This window comes from Pseudorca crassidens, chromosome 15, assembly GCF_039906515.1.
Source record: "Pseudorca crassidens isolate mPseCra1 chromosome 15, mPseCra1.hap1, whole genome shotgun sequence".
Taxonomy (NCBI): Eukaryota; Metazoa; Chordata; class Mammalia; order Artiodactyla; family Delphinidae; genus Pseudorca; species Pseudorca crassidens.
Window position 1 is genome coordinate 59410576 of NC_090310.1, and position 19686 is coordinate 59430261.

Sequence of the window (19686 nt, forward strand, 5' to 3'; positions counted from 1 at the left end):
AGCATAAATGTCACCTCTGTCTTGCATCACTGGTATTAATTTCCATTCTGAGAGAGTAAATCTCGGTTCTGACACTGCCCCCCTAACAGGGAAGTTCCCCTTGCAGTCTCCTTTCCTTTCCTGTATGGGGCTGTGATGGGCTGATGGGCAAACCAAGTATGTGTGGAGTGTCACTCTGTATATCAGATCATGGTAAATCTTAACAACATGGGGCTTCCCTGGTGGCGCAGTGGTTGAGAGTCCGCCTGCCGATGCAGGGGACACGGGTTTGTGCCCCAGTCCGGGAAGATCCCATATGCCGCGGAGCGGCTAGGCCCGTGAGCCATGGCCGCTGAGCCTGCCCGTCTGGAGCCTGTGCTCTGCAACAGGAGAGGCCATAACAGTGAGAGGCCCGCATACTGCAAAAAAAGAAAAAAAAATCTTAACAACATGGTAAATCTTACCTTTTAAATACAAAGGAGATAAATGTAGATTCTAACATTTCTTTCCTGTACCTCTAAACATCATCCTGTGGACTCCACTTCTGGAGACCGCTGCTAAGGCAGTGCTTCTATCCATAGTGACCAAGAAAAAGTTCCACACAAATTCAAAACAAAGTAAGAAGACTTTTAAATCTTACTTCATCAGGTGTAGCCACAAAATTGATGGCTGTGTAATAGCGGTCATCTTCCTGGGATAGGCTAAAGGTGAACTGATAGTCAATAAGAAGAGTATCTATGGAAAGAAAGAAATGTGTATTTAACAACTGAAACAAAACAAAACAGAATAGGTCTCTAGAGATACAGATTGATTTTCTCATAAACATTCAACAGCCAGGAAAGCACTTTTGGCAAAGTCTGTGGGTAATGTCATTTTGTTTGAGTTAACCCACCAAAACCTCCTTGTATCATCACCCTGGTTGAGATTTTAGGCTCCAAGCTAACTTACCTAGAAATATTAATTGAGCATCTATTTATGCTTAAGGATACAAAGCTATAAATTAATGGTATAAAAGAAACCAAGACTCCAAGTAAAAATGGTTGATTTCAGGTTTGGGGCAAGGAATATGTGCCTCAGTTATCTTATTCTAGAAAGCAAGAAAGCATTCAAAGACTAATGTAATGTAGCAAAAGAACATAGCTTGAAAAAGAGCCTACTGGCTAAAGATGGTATAATTTAATTCTAAGAAGTACTGCACAATTCAACAACCCGATTTAAAAATGGGCAAAGACTTGGATAGTTCTCCAAAGAAGATATACAAATGGCCAATAAGCACATGAAAAGGTGCTCAACATCAATGATCATTAGGGAAATACAAATCAAAACCACAATGAGATAACACATCACCTGTAGTAGGATGGCTACCACCGAAAAAAGTGTTGGTGAGGATGTGGAGAAATTGGAACCCTTGTGCACTGCTGGTGGGAATGGTGCAGCTGCTGTGAAAAACAGTATGGCAGTTCCTCAAAAAATTAAAATAGAATTACCAAATGATCCAGCAATTCCACTTCTGAGTATATACCAAAAGAACTGAAAGTAGGATCCTGAAGGGCTATTTGTACAACCATGTTCATAGCAGCCAAAGAGATCATAGCCCAATGGTGGAAGCAAACCAAGTGTCCATCAACAGACGAATGGATAAACAAAATATGGTATATATATTCAATGGAATATCACTCAGTCTTAAAGAGAAAGGAAATTGTGACACATGCTACAACATGAATGAACCTTGAGGACATTATGCTAAATGAAATAAATGGATCACAAAAAGACAAATACTATATATTTCCACTTATATGAAGTACCTAGAATAGTCAAATTCATATAGACAAAGTAGAATGGTGGTTGTTAGAGGGTAGGGGAAGAGGGAAATGGGGAGTTGTTGGTAAGTTTATTTTTAACTGTTCAAAAAACTGCCAAATGATTTTCCAAAGTGGAAAACCATTTTATATTCCCACAAAAAATTTAAAAGGGTTTCACTTTCTCCACATCATTGCTAAAACTTGGTATTGGCTTTTATTTTTCAAGATAGAGAAATATAAGGTACCAGGTTACAAAAAATTAATTGATATGGTTTCAGGTTTCACATTATAAACTAACCTTTTTTTTTGGCTGTACGTGGGCCTCTCACTGTTGTGGCCTCTCCCGTCGTGGAGCATAGGCTCTGGACGCGCAGGCCCAGCCGCTCCGCGGCATGTGGGATCTTCCCGGACCGGGCCACGAACCCGTGTCCCCTGCATCGGCAGGCGGACTCTCAACCACTGCGCCACCAGGGAAGCCCTAAACTAACCTTTAAGATATGACCAGTTGCCTGGCTTTGATATGGTATCAAAGGATAATACCCAGTTACCTGAAAAGGTTATTAAAACACTCCATCCATTTCTAACTATATGTCTGGTGGGGCCAGGTTTTTTTTGTGTGTACTTTAACCAAAGAGACATAGTGCAACAGATTGAATGCAGAAGCATATATGAGAATCCAGTTGTCTTTTATTAAGCCACTGTATTGGCTTTTGATTCTAGTCATTCTAGGGGTGTATCTCACTGTGTGTTTGGTTTTTTTTTTTGGCTGCGTTGGGTCTTTGTTGCTGCGTGCGGGCTTTCTCTAGTTGTGGCTAGCGGGGGCTACTCTTCGTTGCGGTGCATGGGCTTCTCATTGCAGTGGCTTCTTTTGTTGCAGAGCACGGGCTCTAGGCAGGCGGGCTTCAGTAGCTGTGGTGCGTGAGCTCAGTAGTTGTGGCTCACGGGCTCTAGAGCACAGGCTCAGTAGTTGTGGCACATGGCCTTAGCTGCTCAGCGGCATGTAGGATCTTCCCGGACGAGGGCTCGAACCCGTGTCCCCTGCATTGGCAGGTGGATTCTTAACTGCTGCGCCACCAGGAAAGCCCCCTCATTGTGTGTTTTTTTTTAAATTTATTTAATTTATTTACTTTTGGCTGCATTGGGTCTTCGTTGCTGTGCGTGGGCTCTCTCCAGTTGCAGCGAGCGGGGGCCACTCTCCGTTGCAGTGCACGGGCCTCTCGTTGCGGTGGCCTCTCCCGTTGCAGAGCACGGGCTCCAGGAGCGCGGGCCTCAGTAGTTGTGACACGCGGGCTCAGTAGTTGTGGCTCGTTGGGCTCCAGAGTGCAGGCTCAGCAGTTGTGGCGCATGGGCCTAGTTGCTCCGCGGCATGTGGGATCTTCCCGGACCAGGGCTCGAACCCGTGTCCCCTGCGCTGGCAGGCGGACTCTCAACCACTGCGCCATCAGGGAAGCCCCCTCATTGTGGTTTTAATACACATATCCCAAATGTCTAATAATGTTACACATTTCTTCAAGTGCTTATTGGCAATTCGTCTATCTTCTTTGGTGAAATGTCTATTCAAATCTTTGTCTGTTTTTAACTGAAATTGTCCCCTTATCCAGTTGTAAGAGTTCTTTATATATTCTAAATATAAACTCTTAATCAAAGATACGCTTTGTAAACATTTTCCTTAGTCTGTAGCTGGTTGTTTACTTTTTTTAAAATTAATTTATTTATTTAATTTTGGCTGCGTTGGGTCTTCATTGCTGCGCGTGAGCTTTCTCTAGTTGTGAAGTGGGGCCTACTCTTCGTTGCCGTGTGTGGGCTTCTCACTGTGGTGGCTTCTCTTATTGTGGAGCAAGGGCTCTAGGTGCGTGGGCTTCAGTAGTTGTGGCATGCAGGCTCAGCAGTTGTGGCTCACGGGCTCTAGAGCACAGGCTCAGTAGTGGCGCATGGGCTTAGTTGCTCCACGGCATGTGGGATCTTCCCAGACCAAGGATTGAACCCGTGTTCCCTGAACTGGCAGGCAGATTCTTAACCACTGCACCACCAGGGAAGTCCCTTGTTTTTTACTTTTTAAACAGTATTTTTTAAAAACACAAGTTTTAAATTTTGATAAGTCCCAATAAATGAGTTTTTCTTTTATGAATTGTGCTTTTCGTATCACATCTAAGAACCTTCCCATATACAAGGTCATGAAGTTTTTCTCTTGTTTTTTTCTAGAAAAACACATTTATAGGTTCTAGCTGGACATGAATTTTGAGTGGACATTATTTTACCCAGAAAAGCCAGTATATAATTATAACAGAATGTGAAAACATTAGCTCATTTTCCTTTGGTTCCATAATCTGACCTAGTATGTGGATTCTCCTACAGGAAGAAAATGCATTTACCCATAAGGAACTGGTCACCTTTCCAGATTTACTGTTCACTGTAAGTTAGTCACTAGATATTTTATTTTACATATTAGTTCCTAGAGAGGTGGTTAACACAAATCAGTTTCAGAGGGAATAACTTCAACTATATTTTAAGAATTCTGTGTTTGATCGATCCTAAAATATGACATACAATGACCCCAACCACATAATGGCAAATGAAATATTTCAAGAGAATATAAATTAGGAAAGCCAGAGACGTATATCTCTGTACTCTTCCCTGATATCTGCTATGGACATACTGATATAAACCATAACCAGAATTAAAGCAGCCTAAAATAGTTTACATATGTATTAAATTTAATAGACTGTAACACATCAAATTAGGCGACACTTCTATGGGTGGTTACTATATTCCTATAGCACTTATCATTCTCAAACCATGTTAAAGAAAATAATGTTTTACTGAACTACTTTGCTTCTAGACAAATGAGAACTGCAAAAACACTTACAGTAACATGTTCCTTTGAGAGGGTTTCCTTGGTATCGATTTTCTACTTCACATCTAGGGGGAAACAAAATGAAGATTATTTTCTGTTGTTACTTAAAACAGAATCAACATTCACTTTAAAATCAAGTAGATCTTTTTATATAAACTACCAGTTTTTGAGTCAGTACAATTACATTCTTCACTGTTACTCAAATCAGATGGACTAACAAGACTTTGCATTCATTTTCAATGCTGACTGCCCAGCAGTTCACACCACCACCAACTGATAAACATTTGCCAAAGCACATGAGATAAATTCAAATAAAATAAAATTTAGATCCTATTATCACGAAAAACACATGTTCACTTTTGTATGGACTAAATATTCTTCTACAAGTGCAGTTAAAACATTTTTCAAATTGACTTACCTGTGGTTAGTTGCTAATAAAGTAATTAAGTTTTTATCCATTTTGGAATGTGTGGGTGTGGATGAGACTGTGGCAAAGGCAAACTGTTTAGAAGAGATTATGCCAAAAGATGTAAATGGTGGCTAAGTGGAAGGACAGCTATCTTACATGTGTTTTTCTCCTAGGGCCATCTAGCTGTCTGTTTTTATTACTGCAATAAAATCAGAGCTGTTACTGAAAAAAAAAAAAACATTTTTCATATATTCATTTTTCACTTTTCCTGGATAAATTGAACCTGTTCTTTAAATACAAGTGAGAGAAGGCTAAAAACCAAGAATCACTTAAAAAATAAAAAACCAAAAACAACCCTTGGACATGGTTCATCAGTCTGGAGAAAAAAATAAGTTCTAGTAAAAAAGAATTATTAATTTCCTCATAAATATCATCTATGAACATCAGTAAAACCCAGGCTCCCACTTTACAAAGTGATTCAGGCAGGCACAATAGCTATGAACTGTGAGGAAAGGAGGGGAAAGTTTGGGTCAAGTACTTTTGCCAGATAAATAATACAAGGATGTTGTGTCTTTTTATCTAGAGTGATTATCAGCACTTGTTTATATTTAAAATTTCCTAAAGAGAAAGTCTTTCACTAGACCTACACTTCATTTCTTTGTTGTATACCATTAACTGAAGGCAGGGGTGATTAATTTTGCTCTATTACATTTTTCTATTTAAAGGAACCTAGATTTAAAAATTAAATTTAGAGCTTATTTTATGAGGTTTTCTGGTGAGGGAGAGAGAAACTGGGGAATAATCTCTCTTGTTTCAACTCACCAGGACACTAAAAACAATTACCACTAGCCTCACTATTGATAGATGGGGAAAATGAGGCTTAACACCTCATTTTAAGTGATTTGCCTCAACAGCACCCTACTCAGTGGAGGCACAGCCAGGGCTGAATCCCCACATCTGCCTGATGCTGTTTGCATCCTCATGGATGGGAACTCCAAACTCTTCCCCGAAACATGTTTGACATACTTCACCAAGGAAAATGCTAGAACAGGGAGGGTGTGTTAAAGGCAAGATGACCTCTCTACTATTAGACAACCAAAATGCCAAATAAAATACTGTCCTGGAATACCAGCTCTTCTAACTCTATCTTTTAGGAAAATCTCCTGACATGACAAAAATCAAGTCGTTACTGAAGTTAAAAGACTAATCCAAGTCAGCAAGCAAGGAACTGTCAGTGTCACTCAAACATAAAATTGTGATTTAAAGAGCCATTAAGGAATTACTGCTAAACTGACAAACTTCCCAGTACGAAGGGTGACTAAATTACACCTATCTGAAGTAGAAAGGGCAAAATTTCAAATCAGTCAACTTGGGGATCCCTCAGAGCCCACGGCAACAAGGCCCAGAGAAAAAAGGGTGGCTCTTGGGGTTCAGGCAGTTTCACAGCCCCTCGGCCCTCCCTGATGAGGTGTGGCCTGTGGCAGGAGTCCCGGGAGTGTGGTACTCACAGCTGGCACTCGTCGCCCTTGACACCCTTGGTGGTGCAGAAGCACTTGCCCGTGTTGGTATTGCACAGCGACGCGTGCCCATTGCACTTGCATGCTGGGGAGAAGGAAAAGGAAAGCAGGTGGTCACAACTGGCTTAAAAGATTACCACTATTAGAGACTTTCCCTAAAACAAATAACATTATCTCAACTGGATTCAACAGGAAAGGCAGGTAAAATAAATGCATTCATTTAAGGGGTACAATTCTTGTTTTTTAGCTAGTGATTTATCTCAAATAATGTCAAGGCAACAGTAAAGAAGCCAAAGTCACAGGCCAGGAGGAAAGAGAAATGTCAGTGTCTGCTGCCAATGAGGTCATCCCTCTGCAATAGACTTTGCAAACATCTTTGCAATAGGCTCTGTTTTTCACTATCACCATTCTCTCATTCACTCAATAAACATTTCTGAAGCATCTCCAGTATGGCACACAGACTAAGTCCCCGTCCTCAGAGACCTCTGAGTGATGACTGCCCTCTGGGGGGAGGGTTGGTCTGGCTAAGCTCTGCCTTAGCTGAGGAGACTTCTCCACAATGGCCACGCTTCTGAGGCAGGATTCCAATGGCAGGTCAGTGTTTCAGCGGCCCTCTAGGATTCACACCCTTGTCTGCCTTCTTCTTCCTTAACAGCAAATGACTCTTTTCATCTCCCTCATCTAGCCACCAACACATCTCCACCTTCTTTCATCCAACACATAGGTGTGAGCTATGACAAACTTTATACTCCAGGTGAAATAAATGAATCCTTTTGCTCAATACCTTTTCACTCTACAAACTGTTTTTCTGTGAATAAATTAAAAGTATTAGGCTGGAGATAGGTGTACTTTTAAAAGAAATCCGGTGGAGAAAAAAAATCCAAAGAAACCTATGAATAGAATAGTGCAGTGGGGAAGAAAATTTATGCTGGAGTAAGAAACACTAGCGTTCAACTCTGGGCTCTACTGAGGATGGAGAGAGGTGCAGTGTGTTAACAAAAGCAAAGGCCTAAAGTTCAGTTTGCCTGAGTTTGAATTCAGGTCCCTCCACTTAGCTCCCTTTCTAAGTCAGCCTCCTCATCCATGTGACAGGGATAATAACAGTGCCTATCCTGTAGGGTTTTGGGGAGGATTAAATGAGATAACACATGAATAAAACACAGTAAGCATTCAAAAAATCATCGCTGTTATCCATAGCTTAAGGACTATACAATTCTAAGAAGAAAACATTAAAGACTTGGTGTCACTCACAGTATTTTTAAATCATGCTTTCTATTATGGATTGCGACTCTGAAAAATAAAGCTACCTCTGAGTTCTGAACAACTGTACTCGGGCCCCACAGATGCCACAGAGGAGAATGTAATTTTTCTAAGATGAGAGCTGAAGATATGGGGACGATGGTACCCTCACAGTGGCACAACCAGGCCCAACAGCTAAAGTCACACATCCTGGATATGGTTCTCAGCATGGCCAAATCTCAGTGAGACCCTGGGCAGGCTACTTGATCCTGGGGATAATAAAAGCAGCACTGTCTCAGGTAGCTACCAGCACAATGCCTTGTATATACTCACCACTCAATAATGTCAGGTACTCTGATTTCTGTCTAATGGATGAAATCTATTCACAAAGAGTGAAAAAAGTTTTACTTAATACCTTTTAATCTGAGCAAGAAATTTTACTTAAGAGTGGTAAGAAAGGACATCAGAAGAGTAATAATAATTGCTCACATCTACCTGTTATGTCCTGCTGACTGCTTTCATTTCAACAACCACCCTACTATCCCCATTTTACAGATGAAGGAACTAAACCCCAGAGAGGTTCCACTAGGACACTAACTCTCTTCTGGATGCTCTGGGGTCAGATTCTCAAGAACCATGCTAAGGAGTTTGGAGGTGGGATGTGACGAGTAGGTAGAGATTTTCCTTTCTTATTTATTTTCCTACTCAGACCTGATGGGTCTTTCCACTATAAACTAGAACAAACCAAAAAGTAGTTTATTGGTATCACTTGTCATTTTAAAAAATATAATTTGTGTACTAACAATAAAGTGTCCTACTACTTACAGGAATCTATTTGACATGTATGGGGAAACATGGGACTACTTAAATCTTTAAAAATAGTAGAAGTATTGAGGAGTCCAGCTCCTGGTTAAAAACCTACATGTGATTTTTGAGGCCGAACCATAGACAATGACAAAGGCTTTCCCTGGTGGGCCATACCAGGAAAACTGCCCTCCCCACACCAGCCTGGGTGGAAGTCTCTGAGGGGGGCTGAGTCAAGGTCTCAGGTCACCTGGCCAGCCACTCTCTTTCACATATTTGCATTCCTAGCTCAGGAATCTTCATTCCTAGGTCTCTTTATCTGAAGCCTTGGGCAGAGGTCTTCTTCAGTCACCTCTGCTGAGTTTCCATATGGAGGAGGAGGGGAACCTCAAAGAGGCTTTACCCACTCAGTCCCAGGTACTTTTCCACTCTTAGTCCTTCCCCTTCACCCTCCCTCCCGACCCCAGGGGCCATAAAAGGCCTTTTGCTGGGCCTTTTGGTTCAGGGCTCCCTTAACAACAAGTTTTCCCTGAAGCCTATGCTGATCCACTTGACGCTCAACCAGAGCACCATTCCAGGAGGGATAGTGGAACAAGGGGAGTCAGTGCTTTCTCCAGTGTAAGCCTCTTGCTTATACCATCAGAGTAAGTGATTAAAGGCTTAACTTCCTCATTTTTTTCTTTTTAATATTTATTTATTTGGCTGCGCTGGGTCTTAGTTGTGGCATGCAGGATTTTCGTTGCCTCACAGGGGATCTTTAGTTGTGGCATGCAGGCTCATGTTGCGGCATGTGGGATCTAGTTCCTTAACCAAGGATCAAACCCGGGCCCCCTGCATTGAGCGTGCAATCTTAACCACTGGACCACCAGGGAAGTCCTTCATTTTTGACTAGTTGCTTTAATGGCTACTCTGACACCAGGCAGCTCTGCTCTCTCTCCCCCAACTCAGCTGAGCTCCTGACAAGTATAACTTAAGAAATGCAATATCTGAAACCAAGTGGCTTTTTTCCTCCAAGATATACAAGTCAAACAGATGCATTATGTGCCACCTGGTTTGCAATCAGTAACCCTGAAAAATTTGACTTACGTTGACATTTTCCCCCATTGGTCGGATCACCATAGAAGCCAGATATGCAGGTCTCACAATGCTTGCCCGTGGTCAGGTTTTCACACTTCTCACAGATACTCTGATTAATGCATTTGCTGTGGCCATTGCACTGGCAAGCTGAAAGAAAGAATTTTAAGGGGCTTTTCCTATGGTAGAGCTGGGTGGAGTACATTCCACAAGATTTATTTGCAACTATCTAAGTTCCTTATTGCTTCTAAATAATCATCAAAACTACTAAAAACTAGTTTGAGAAATAAGATCAAAACATCAAAAAAGAGCTAATTCAGGAAAATCAGAAATATACCAAGCAAGGTGAAAGTCCAGAGCCATTAAAAAAAAAGTTTTTGTTGTTATTAATTGTAAAAATAATATATGCTCATGATAGTAAATTTGAAAAATACAAGGAAAGGGAAAAAAAATCATATACAATTTCACCACCCAGAGATCACTGTCCACATTTGGATCCTTCCTTCCAATATTTTTTTCTATACAGTTTTACACAGTTGTGTTCATATTAATATTCAATTTTGATTTTTTAAAATGTAGATCACAATTATTTTACCACATTATTTTACCTATCATAAACAAAACTTTAAATGGCAGAATGATTTCTATGAAGCCAAACAGTCACTTAACCATTACATTTTGATATTTAGTTTGCTTTCAATTTTTCATTTTTAGAAAAATAACCATGTTTATATGTAAACATTTCTATAAGTGGAATTACTGATTCCTGATGCATACAGGAGTTTACAACTAGAAAGGCATATGAGGCCTGGACCTCTCAGGGCTGCTCAGGACAGTTGTGCACTGCATACTTCAGGTGGGGCCACTCATGTAGTGCACAACCTGTAAGCAGACCTGTCTTTTTTTCTCCTTAGCTCTATTGAGACATAACTGACATATAACATTGTGTAAATCTAAAGTGCACATTTAAAGTATACAATGTGTTGATTTGATACACTTACTGCAAAATGATGACCACCATAGCTATAGCTAACACCTGCATCATGTCACATAATTACCATTTCTTTTTTGTGGTGAAACATTTAAGATCTGCTCTTTTACAGATCTGTCTTGGTTGGTCAATGTCATACAGTCTCCACCTTGACAACTTTCCATGGCCTTGCACCTGTTCTGTTTACCCACCTGCTTTCTACCCCATCCCTGTAGGTATTTGAGTTGTTTTAAATAGACTGCAACTGAAGAACTTAAAAATGACTACATCAAATATTCCACCAAAATTGCTTAAGATCTGGGGACTATACATGTTTTTCCTGTGAAGATGAGCAACTGTGCACATAGCAAAAGGGCAAAGCCCAACACACAAAAAATGTAATACCTAAAATCATTTACCAAAATATCTGTATTCTGGTTCAAGATAAAAAGATTGAACAAATGCTTCTCTCTCTCTTCCCCTTCAAGATCTCACTGAAATTACAGAAGAAACGTAAAAACAAGGGTTAGGGATAAGATGAAAAGGCGCTATGAGAAGTACTGAGAGATAGTTCTGAAGCACTGAATTTCTAGCCAGAACGCCCGAAGTGGGGAGGCACACGGCACAACCATGAACATGCCAAATGCATCCACACACCTGGTCCGTTGCTCCTTCCTTCCTCCACTGTGTAAGGAATGCAGACCATTCAACAACAGCCAGAGCAGACCAGAGCTGGAGAGCCCTGGTACTAGCTAGTCAGCCTCTCCCTTAGGATATCACACCACACCTTCACGACACCCAGTACGCATAAGCCTAGACATTCAGTTATAAATACAAATCAACCTTGAGGAATCACTAGTATGAGAAAATCATCAACCTAAAAGCACCACCTAGATAAACACACGGAACGACTAACTCTGAAGGAAGGATTAATGCAAGAAACTTAAGAGAATGAAAAATACTAATTTTAGCAAATTCAAGGAGGTTTCAGAGATCACTGCATTCATAAAATAAGAAAGCAAGCTCTGGAACAAACCTTCACAATATTTAGAGACCTTGCAAAATGAAAAGGATGAAACAAAATCAGATGCAAAACAAAAACCCTTCAATAGATAAAACAGGAGAACACATATAGCCAAAAAGCTACTTGCCAGAAAATAACAGGAACAGCTGTATGCCAACAAATTTGATCACTTAGATGAAATAGAAAAATTCCTATAAAATACAGGTTACCTAAACTGACTCAAGCAGAAATAGAAAAGCTGCCTGTATTATACTTTACTTACCTATACTAAGAGATTGAATGAATAATCAAAAATCTTCCCACAAAGAAAAATCCAAGCCCAGATGGCTTCACTGGTGAATTCTACCAGTACTTAAAGAAGAATTAATACCAATCCTTTTGCAAACTCTTTCACAGTAAATACAAGAGGAGGGAACACTTCCCTACTCACTCTGAAGCCAGTACTACCCTGGTACCAAAGCCAGACAGTCATAACAAGAAGAAAATTATAGAACAGACCTATATCTCTCATGAAAATAGACACAAAATACCCACCTAGCAAACTAAATCCAGCAACACAGTAAAAAGGATTATGCATCATAAGCAAATGGGCTTTATCCCAGGAATGAATGACTGGTTTGATATCCTTAAATCAATTAGTATAACGTAATATTAATAAACTAAAGAACAAAACCACATCACCATTGTGATACAGAAAATGCATTTGACAAAATCCAGCACCCAATCATGACAAAAGCCCTCAAAAATCTAGGAATAGAAGTAAAATTTCTCAACCTGATAAAGGACAAGTACGAAAAAACTAAGGCCAACATCATACATAATGGAAAAAGACTGAATTCTTTCCCTCTAAGATCAGGAACAAGAGAATGATGTCCACTCTCACCACTTTTATTCAACATTGTACTGGAATTTCTAGCCAGGCCAATTAGCACCCCCAAAATTTTTTTTTAAAAAGGTATCCAGATAGGAAAGACAGTAAAACTGTCTTTCTTAGTAAACAACACAACCTTGTATATAGAAAACCCTAATCCACTAAAAAACTAGTAGAAATAATGAGTTTAGCAAGGTTGCACAATACAAGATTAACATATTGTATTTCTACATATTAACAATGATCAGAAAACTAAATTAAGATAATTCCATTCACAATACCATGAAGAAGAATAAAATACTTTGTATAGTAAATTTAACAAAATAAGCATAAGATATATACATTGAAAACTTTATAAAACACTGCTGAAAGAAAATAAAAAACTAAAGAAATGAAAGACATTCCAGGTTCATAAACTAAAAGGCTTAATTAATATTGTTAAGATGGTAATATACCCCCAGTTGGTCTACAGATTCAATGCAATCTCTATCAGATGTCAGCTGGCTTTCTGTTGATGTTACTGAAACTGACAAGTTCATCCTAAAATTCATATGGAAATTCAAAGAACCCAGAACAGCCATAACAATCTAGGAAAACAAGAACAAAGTTGGAGGACTCAGACTTCCCAATTTCAAAACTTACTACAAAGCTACAGAAATCAAGAGTGTGATATCAGCATAAGGACAGACATATAGGTCAATGCAATAGAAATGAGAGTCCAGAAATAAGTTCTTACATTCAACTGATTTTCAACAAATGTGCTCCCAAAATTCAATAGTAAAAAAATAGTCTTTTCAACAAATGGTACAGGGACAACTGATTAACTACATGCAAAAAGATAAATTTGGACCCCTACCTCACACCATACACAAAAATTAACTCAAAATGAATTATGGAACTAAATACAAAGAGATAAACCTATGTAACCTTAAAGAGAAAACACAGGAGTAATTGTGATTTTTGGGTTAGTTAGGCACTGACTTCTTAGATACAATACCAAAAGCACATGGGATAAACGAAATCTTTTGTATTTCAAAAGATACCATCAAGAAAGTATGTAAAGCAATTATACCCCAATAAAGATGTTAAAAAAAAAAAAAAAAGAAAGTAAAAAGAGGGCTTCCCTGGTGGCACAGTGGTTGAGAGTCCACCTGCTGATGCAGGGGACATGGGTTCGTGCCCTGGTCCGGGAAGATCCCACATGCCGCGGAGCGGCTAGGTCCGTGAGCCATGGCCGCTGAGCCTGGGCATCCGGAGCCTGTGCTCCGCAACGGGAGAGGCCACAACAGTGAGAGGCCCGTGTACTGCACCCACCCCCCCCACAAAAAAAAAAAAAAGAAAGTAAAAAGAAACCCATGGAATGGGAGAAAATATTTGCAAACTGTATAACCAATAAGGGACTTGTATCTAGATTCATAAAGAACTCTAATACGTCAACAGTAAAAAAGATAATGTAATTTAAAACTGGGCAAAGAATTTGAATAGACAGTTCTCCAAACACATATAAATGGTCAATAGGATGCTCAACTTCATTAGTCATTAGGGAAATGCAAGTCAAAACCACAGTGAGATACCATTTCTCATATACTAGAACAGCAACAATCAAACAGACACATGTATTGATAAGGATGTGGAGAAATCTGAACCTTTCTATACTGCTAATGAGAATGAAAAATGGTACAGCTACTTTGGAAAACTTTGTGCCCATTATTCCCCATTTCTTTCCCTGGCCCTAGGCAACCACTAATCTACTTTTTGTCTCTATTTATTTGCCCTTTTTTGGACATTCCATATAAGTGATATCATATAATATATAGCCTTTGTATCTGACTGCTTTTGCACAGCATATTTTCGAGGTTCATTCATGTTGTAGAATATATCAGTACTTTATATTCCTTTTTATTGCCAAATAGTATTCCATTGTATGAATGTACCACATTTTGTTTATCCACTCGCTGGCTGACAGACATCTGGGTTGTTGCCACTTTTGTCTATTATGAATAATACTTCTATGAGCACTCCATACAAGTTTTTTTTTAATTAATTAATTAATTTATTTTTATTTTTGGCTGTGTTGGGTCTTTGTTGCTGCGCGTGGGCTCTTCTCTAGTTGCGGCGAGTGGGGGCTACTCTTTCTTGCGGTGAGCAGGCTTCTCACTGCAGTGGCTTCTCTTGTTGAGGAGCACGGGCTCTAGGTGCACGGGCTTCAGTAGTTGTGGCTTGCGGGCTCTAAAGCGCAGACTCAGCAGTTGTGGTGCACCGGTTTAGTTGTGCTGCGGCATGTGGGATCTTCCCGGACCAGGGCTTGAACCCGTGTCCCCTGCATTGGCAGGTGGATTCTCAACCACTGCACACCCAGGGAAGCCCCTCAGTACAAGTTTTTGTGTGGACATATATTTTCAATTCTCTTGGGTATATACTGGGCTATATGATGGATCTATGTTTAACTTTTTGAGGAACTGCCAAATTGTTTTCCAAAGTGGCTACAGAATTTTACATTCCTACCAACAATTTATGAGGATTCCAGTTTCCTAAATGATGTTGAGCATATTTTCATGTGCTTATTTGAGTTTAAAGAGTTCTTTATGTATTCTGGACATTAGCTTCTTATCAGACATATAATTTGTAAATATTTTCCTATATCCTGTGTATTTTCATTTTACCTGATATATTCTTGATATTAGTGGAAAAGCACAAATTTAACTATTTCATTAATCAAACCACTAGTAGATTAGAAATACAACTGTAGATCCTCCAAAATCTTAGGAAAAAAGGAACAAAGAGAATTTAATCCAGTTCTGTAGATAAAAAGCTGGTTTCTCATTTTATTTTGCATTTTCCTGCTCTACTTCCTTTTCTGAGAATGACTTTATATACTTTTGATAGGAACAGGATAAAGGGAGAAAGTAGGTGATTAAATAGTTAATCCCACTAGGGGACTGTAAGTGGAAAAAAATATGAGAGACCCCTGTAAGTTAATGATCACTCAAGAAAGCAGGTTTGCTTAACCATAAAACTAAGCAGGCCTGCTTAGCAACAAAACCATGCAACAGAAGCATGAGACACACCCCAAAACAATAAAACAATGGTGGCATGAGACCCACATCCTGCCCAGTAAGCTCGTAAGTTAATGACCCCTAAGACATGCTCTCTGCACACATAAAAAACAATAATTTATGGAAGGGTGACATTCAAAGTGAAAGACCCTTATTGTACTGAAACCTAAAATAATTTTTCTATAATGTCATGACAGTCCTGGCTTGACCATGTAGGGACAAGAAAACTCCCCTGCCCAACCTGGAGGAGGAGCTTATGATGGAAGCCTGATGTCTACTCAAGAAAGAGGAAGAAGGTGGTCTTTTCCCCCACCCCATTTTTCCTTTGATTATAAATCTGTAGCCCACTAAGTTCTCGGAGTGTGGCACCCTCTTGCCAGCTCACTTGTAAGCCTCACAAGTGTCCTATTTTAATAAATCCCTCTTATCTATCACTTAGCACCTAGATGAATTCTTTCTGTGCTGAGACATAAAGGACTGGAGCTCCTTGGAGCGCCATGGTGCTCACCCCCAACCCCCGGGGGAAAAGACACCTAGCAGTTTCACTTTGCCCACTTTTTCTGTTGGGTCGACATTCAGCTTTATTTTTCTGGAGGGTAGAGGTTTACATACTCTGGATGATAATCATTTGTTATATACCCTGCAGATATTTTCTTCCAGTCTGCCTGTGGCCCTTTATCTTTGTTTACAGTGGTCTTTCCCTTATACAAGTCCTCACAAAGAACCCAGTGCTCAGGGGCAATGTCTGGCAGGTTCTTGGAGATATTCTTATCCACTCATCTCTTGGGAGTCTTTGCACCTGCCTAGCATCTCCCAACTGCTCTGGAGGCCCATCAGTACATTCCTGAGATTTACTGAAAGTTTGAATCAAAGGTCAATTTTTCAGGGTTGGTTTCTCAGGACAGCTACCATAGCAGGTCTAGGATCAAGGTTTAGGTCAACTCAAGGTCTGTTCCTTCTGGCATCAACCATTGGAAAGGATAGGAAGGAAGGAGAAGGTGAAGGGAAAGGAGAGAGAAAAGGAGTGGGGAGGGGAGAAGAGGGCAAAGAGAGGGGAGGAGGGAGAGAGGGAGGCAGGCAGGCAGGCTGAATTTTTCCTTTTTTCTTCATGTCAAAGGGAAAGAGATGGTTTTCCTTCTCCCTTTTCTTAGAGCATTTCAATAAGAAAACCTGTATTAAAAAACCCTTCCTGTTCCTTTGATATGTATATGTATGAAAATTTTTAAACCTAAATAAGCCTCTAGTCAGCACTACAAAGCAGAGATGTTTTTCTTAAGTGCTTAAAAGCCATCTCTTTGAAATGTACACATCAAGGGAGCCAGCCCCCCTCCCCTTGCTGTGGGAATGGGTCCAAATTGTAACCACCTGCTTGCCTTAAAGATACAAGTTTGTTTTCTCCTTTGGGTAAAGGCAATTAACTAACCTAGGTGGCCTCCCCAATTACCAGGTAAATTCAGAATGAACTGTGAAAGAATGTAGAGCAAATAGTGCTGTCAAATCCTCACACGAAGACAAGTTATCTTCATTTTGAGAACATGTATATAATGGATTATATACGCTGGGATATTTAAAAGGGTAGAATTTCCCTCTGTTTTTGCAATCTCATTAGTGGATTGCTGCGATGTGGGCCACAACCTGGTTTAATGCTTATTCAATAATAAAACTGTTTCTTTCTTTTCTACATCTGTGGAGAGGAATTTCTGGGTTGGCAGTAGATTTTATTTTTAATTTTTCCCTACAATTGCCACAATGTATTTTTAAGTAAAAAGCAAACTGTAGAACAATATATCATATGCATAGTGTACAGCATAGTATTTTTATTTTAAAAACTATACATCTAGAGGTATCTATATTATACTGTTAAAAGTTTTTCCTTCTAGAGACGAGAAGAGGAATTCTAGTTTTTATTTTACCTACATCTGTAATAGTCGATTTTTTACAATGAACTCATTTCAATACTTTTGTAATGAAAGTTAGCAAGACAACTCACTTAAAGTCCTTAGTATTTTCATTAATTGACATTAAAAATATTTTTCACATGAAACAAATAGTTTCCTAAACTATCTGTTATTTTTTTCTTAAAGAAATCCATATAAATAATGTAGCTTTCAAGGCTTTATTCTTTGTAAATAGGTAGTGAAACACTTGATTTTGGATACACAAGACATCTTACCTGGACAATGAATGAAAGACCAGTTGTATCTGCTGTCCTCCAGACACATGCTGGAATTGAGAAGGGGCTGTGGATAGGAATTTCCTGTAGGGGCCTGAGAAGGCGTTTTCACTGGTCCTTTATAGGAGCCCTCTGTGCATTTCCCTTTGCCAGTATTGCTGGGATCAGTACACCAGCCACAGCCTGGTTGCTCCAAGCAGTGACTACAGGTACAGTAGCCTGAACAATTTTCAGCTGTAAAAAAACATACGTTACAATTCACTATCATATGTAGTCTTAAATTCATTGTATTTAAATTACCTTTTTCTTTAACAGACTATTCAACTTCTGTGAGTCAAAATTCTTATTCTATTGTGATTGTTTAAATGACATAATAAAACTTTAAAAAGCCCAATATCTTGTCCAACATATAATAGAGACTCCTCCCCTCCTCTCTCAATCTCAGGATGTTTAGAGATCATCTCCTGGAAATCACTTCTTTATGAATTAGGAGATTAAGATGTCGAGATATTACATGGATTGAGCAATATAATACTGAGGCTGGGCAAATTATTTCTGTACTCTGTGATCCATCCTACAGTTGTTTACTTGTGTCATTGTTCTTGGTTCTGTATGCAGGTTCACATCAGGCAGTCTCTGGACAGTCCTGAGCAGGAGGTCAAGTCTGGTCTCATCCCTAGAATTTTCAGAGGCTGACAGCACTGCCCTACACACAGGAGTTGTCACCCATACTGCCTAGAGCTCACTTTTCACTCACGGGGGCAGCTGCTCATGGTATACCACTCCATACACTGGCCAAAAGGGAAGGAGGCCACGTAGGCATTGGAGTCCACGCACTGCTTCATGTTGCTGCACCACATGCACTCGGAGCTGCCGCTGGTACACTCCCCACATGCCGTCCGCAAGGCACACGGTGTCCGGCACTGCTTGGCACTGTGGTTCGCTGGGAAGTAAACCGAAGAGAGACACTTAGAGCTCCCACTATGTCAGCTAAGGTCAAAGGTTTTTCAATGTGGGTTGTGCCCCACTAGTGTGTCATGAAATCAATTCAGTGGGTTACACTAAATGCAGAAGAAAATAGAAAGTCTTAGGTCATCAAGTACTATTTAGTCAAGTATATTTATATACTTGGGGGAAAAACAGTTTTTCTTTTCCAAGAGCATTAAGGACAGACATGAGGGAACAAGCTAATCTTTCCATATGAGTAGAGGTTCTAAAGCTCCTTATAATATAGGAGACCCAGGATGAACTTCAGGGGTTTTACAACCCACCTGAATATACAAAATTGCATCTTTGTATATTCTGGGGGAAAAAGAACCACAGCATTCATTAAATTCACCAAAGCACTCAGGATCCAAAATGGCTGAAAAGTTTCCCTAGATATTACACTTTAAGGTGACCCCTATAGTGCTATGAATTCTCTTCCACACCTCTGTATTCCTCAGACAAATGACAGTACCTTCCTAAAATAAGACATGATGTCAATGGAGTTCAGTCTCCCAAAAGCAGCCACAGAATTCCAACTACTGCTTGTAAGTACCTCTGCAGGAGGAGGACACTGGTCTAGGGCTGCAAATGCCACCCCTGTGCCTGCCTTTAGGAAGCCTAAATGTGCCTAGAGAGCTTCAAGCCTGTGAAGCTACTCCAAGTGTCCGGTCCTTCAGCACCCTCCTGCAGCTTTATAATGCTGAAGGTTTGCTTCTGCTTCCTGACACAGAGCTACTCCCATCATTTTTCTCCCCACTGACACTATCTTTCTGCCCATTGTCCCTGCAGTGATCTGCTTGCTTTTCTGATCTTTTCTTTGGATTTTTTGTTCTTTCTTCCACAATATTTCCCTGCCAACACCAAGAAATTTGCCTTTCAGAGAAATTATCAATACTTTTTGTGGTCAACAAACCAATCAATCTCATG

The 19686-nt window shown here is 39.9% G+C and overlaps 1 protein-coding gene across 3 annotated transcripts in view; it reads right to left on the bottom strand.

Moving 5' to 3' along the window:
* The window catches only part of ATRN (attractin), a 175929-nt gene that overhangs the window by 65493 nt on the left and 90750 nt on the right, over nucleotides 1-19686 (bottom strand). For all 3 annotated transcript variants that reach the window (XM_067707613.1, XM_067707611.1, XM_067707612.1), the window contains exons 17-22: nucleotides 18530-18715; nucleotides 17773-18006; nucleotides 9691-9828; nucleotides 6553-6646; nucleotides 4648-4700; nucleotides 620-714 (exon numbers count right to left, since the gene is read on the bottom strand). In XM_067707613.1, the coding sequence (XP_067563714.1) occupies nucleotides 620-714; nucleotides 4648-4700; nucleotides 6553-6646; nucleotides 9691-9828; nucleotides 17773-18006; nucleotides 18530-18715 (800 nt within the window). The remainder of the gene's footprint in view (nucleotides 1-619; nucleotides 715-4647; nucleotides 4701-6552; nucleotides 6647-9690; nucleotides 9829-17772; nucleotides 18007-18529; nucleotides 18716-19686) is intronic.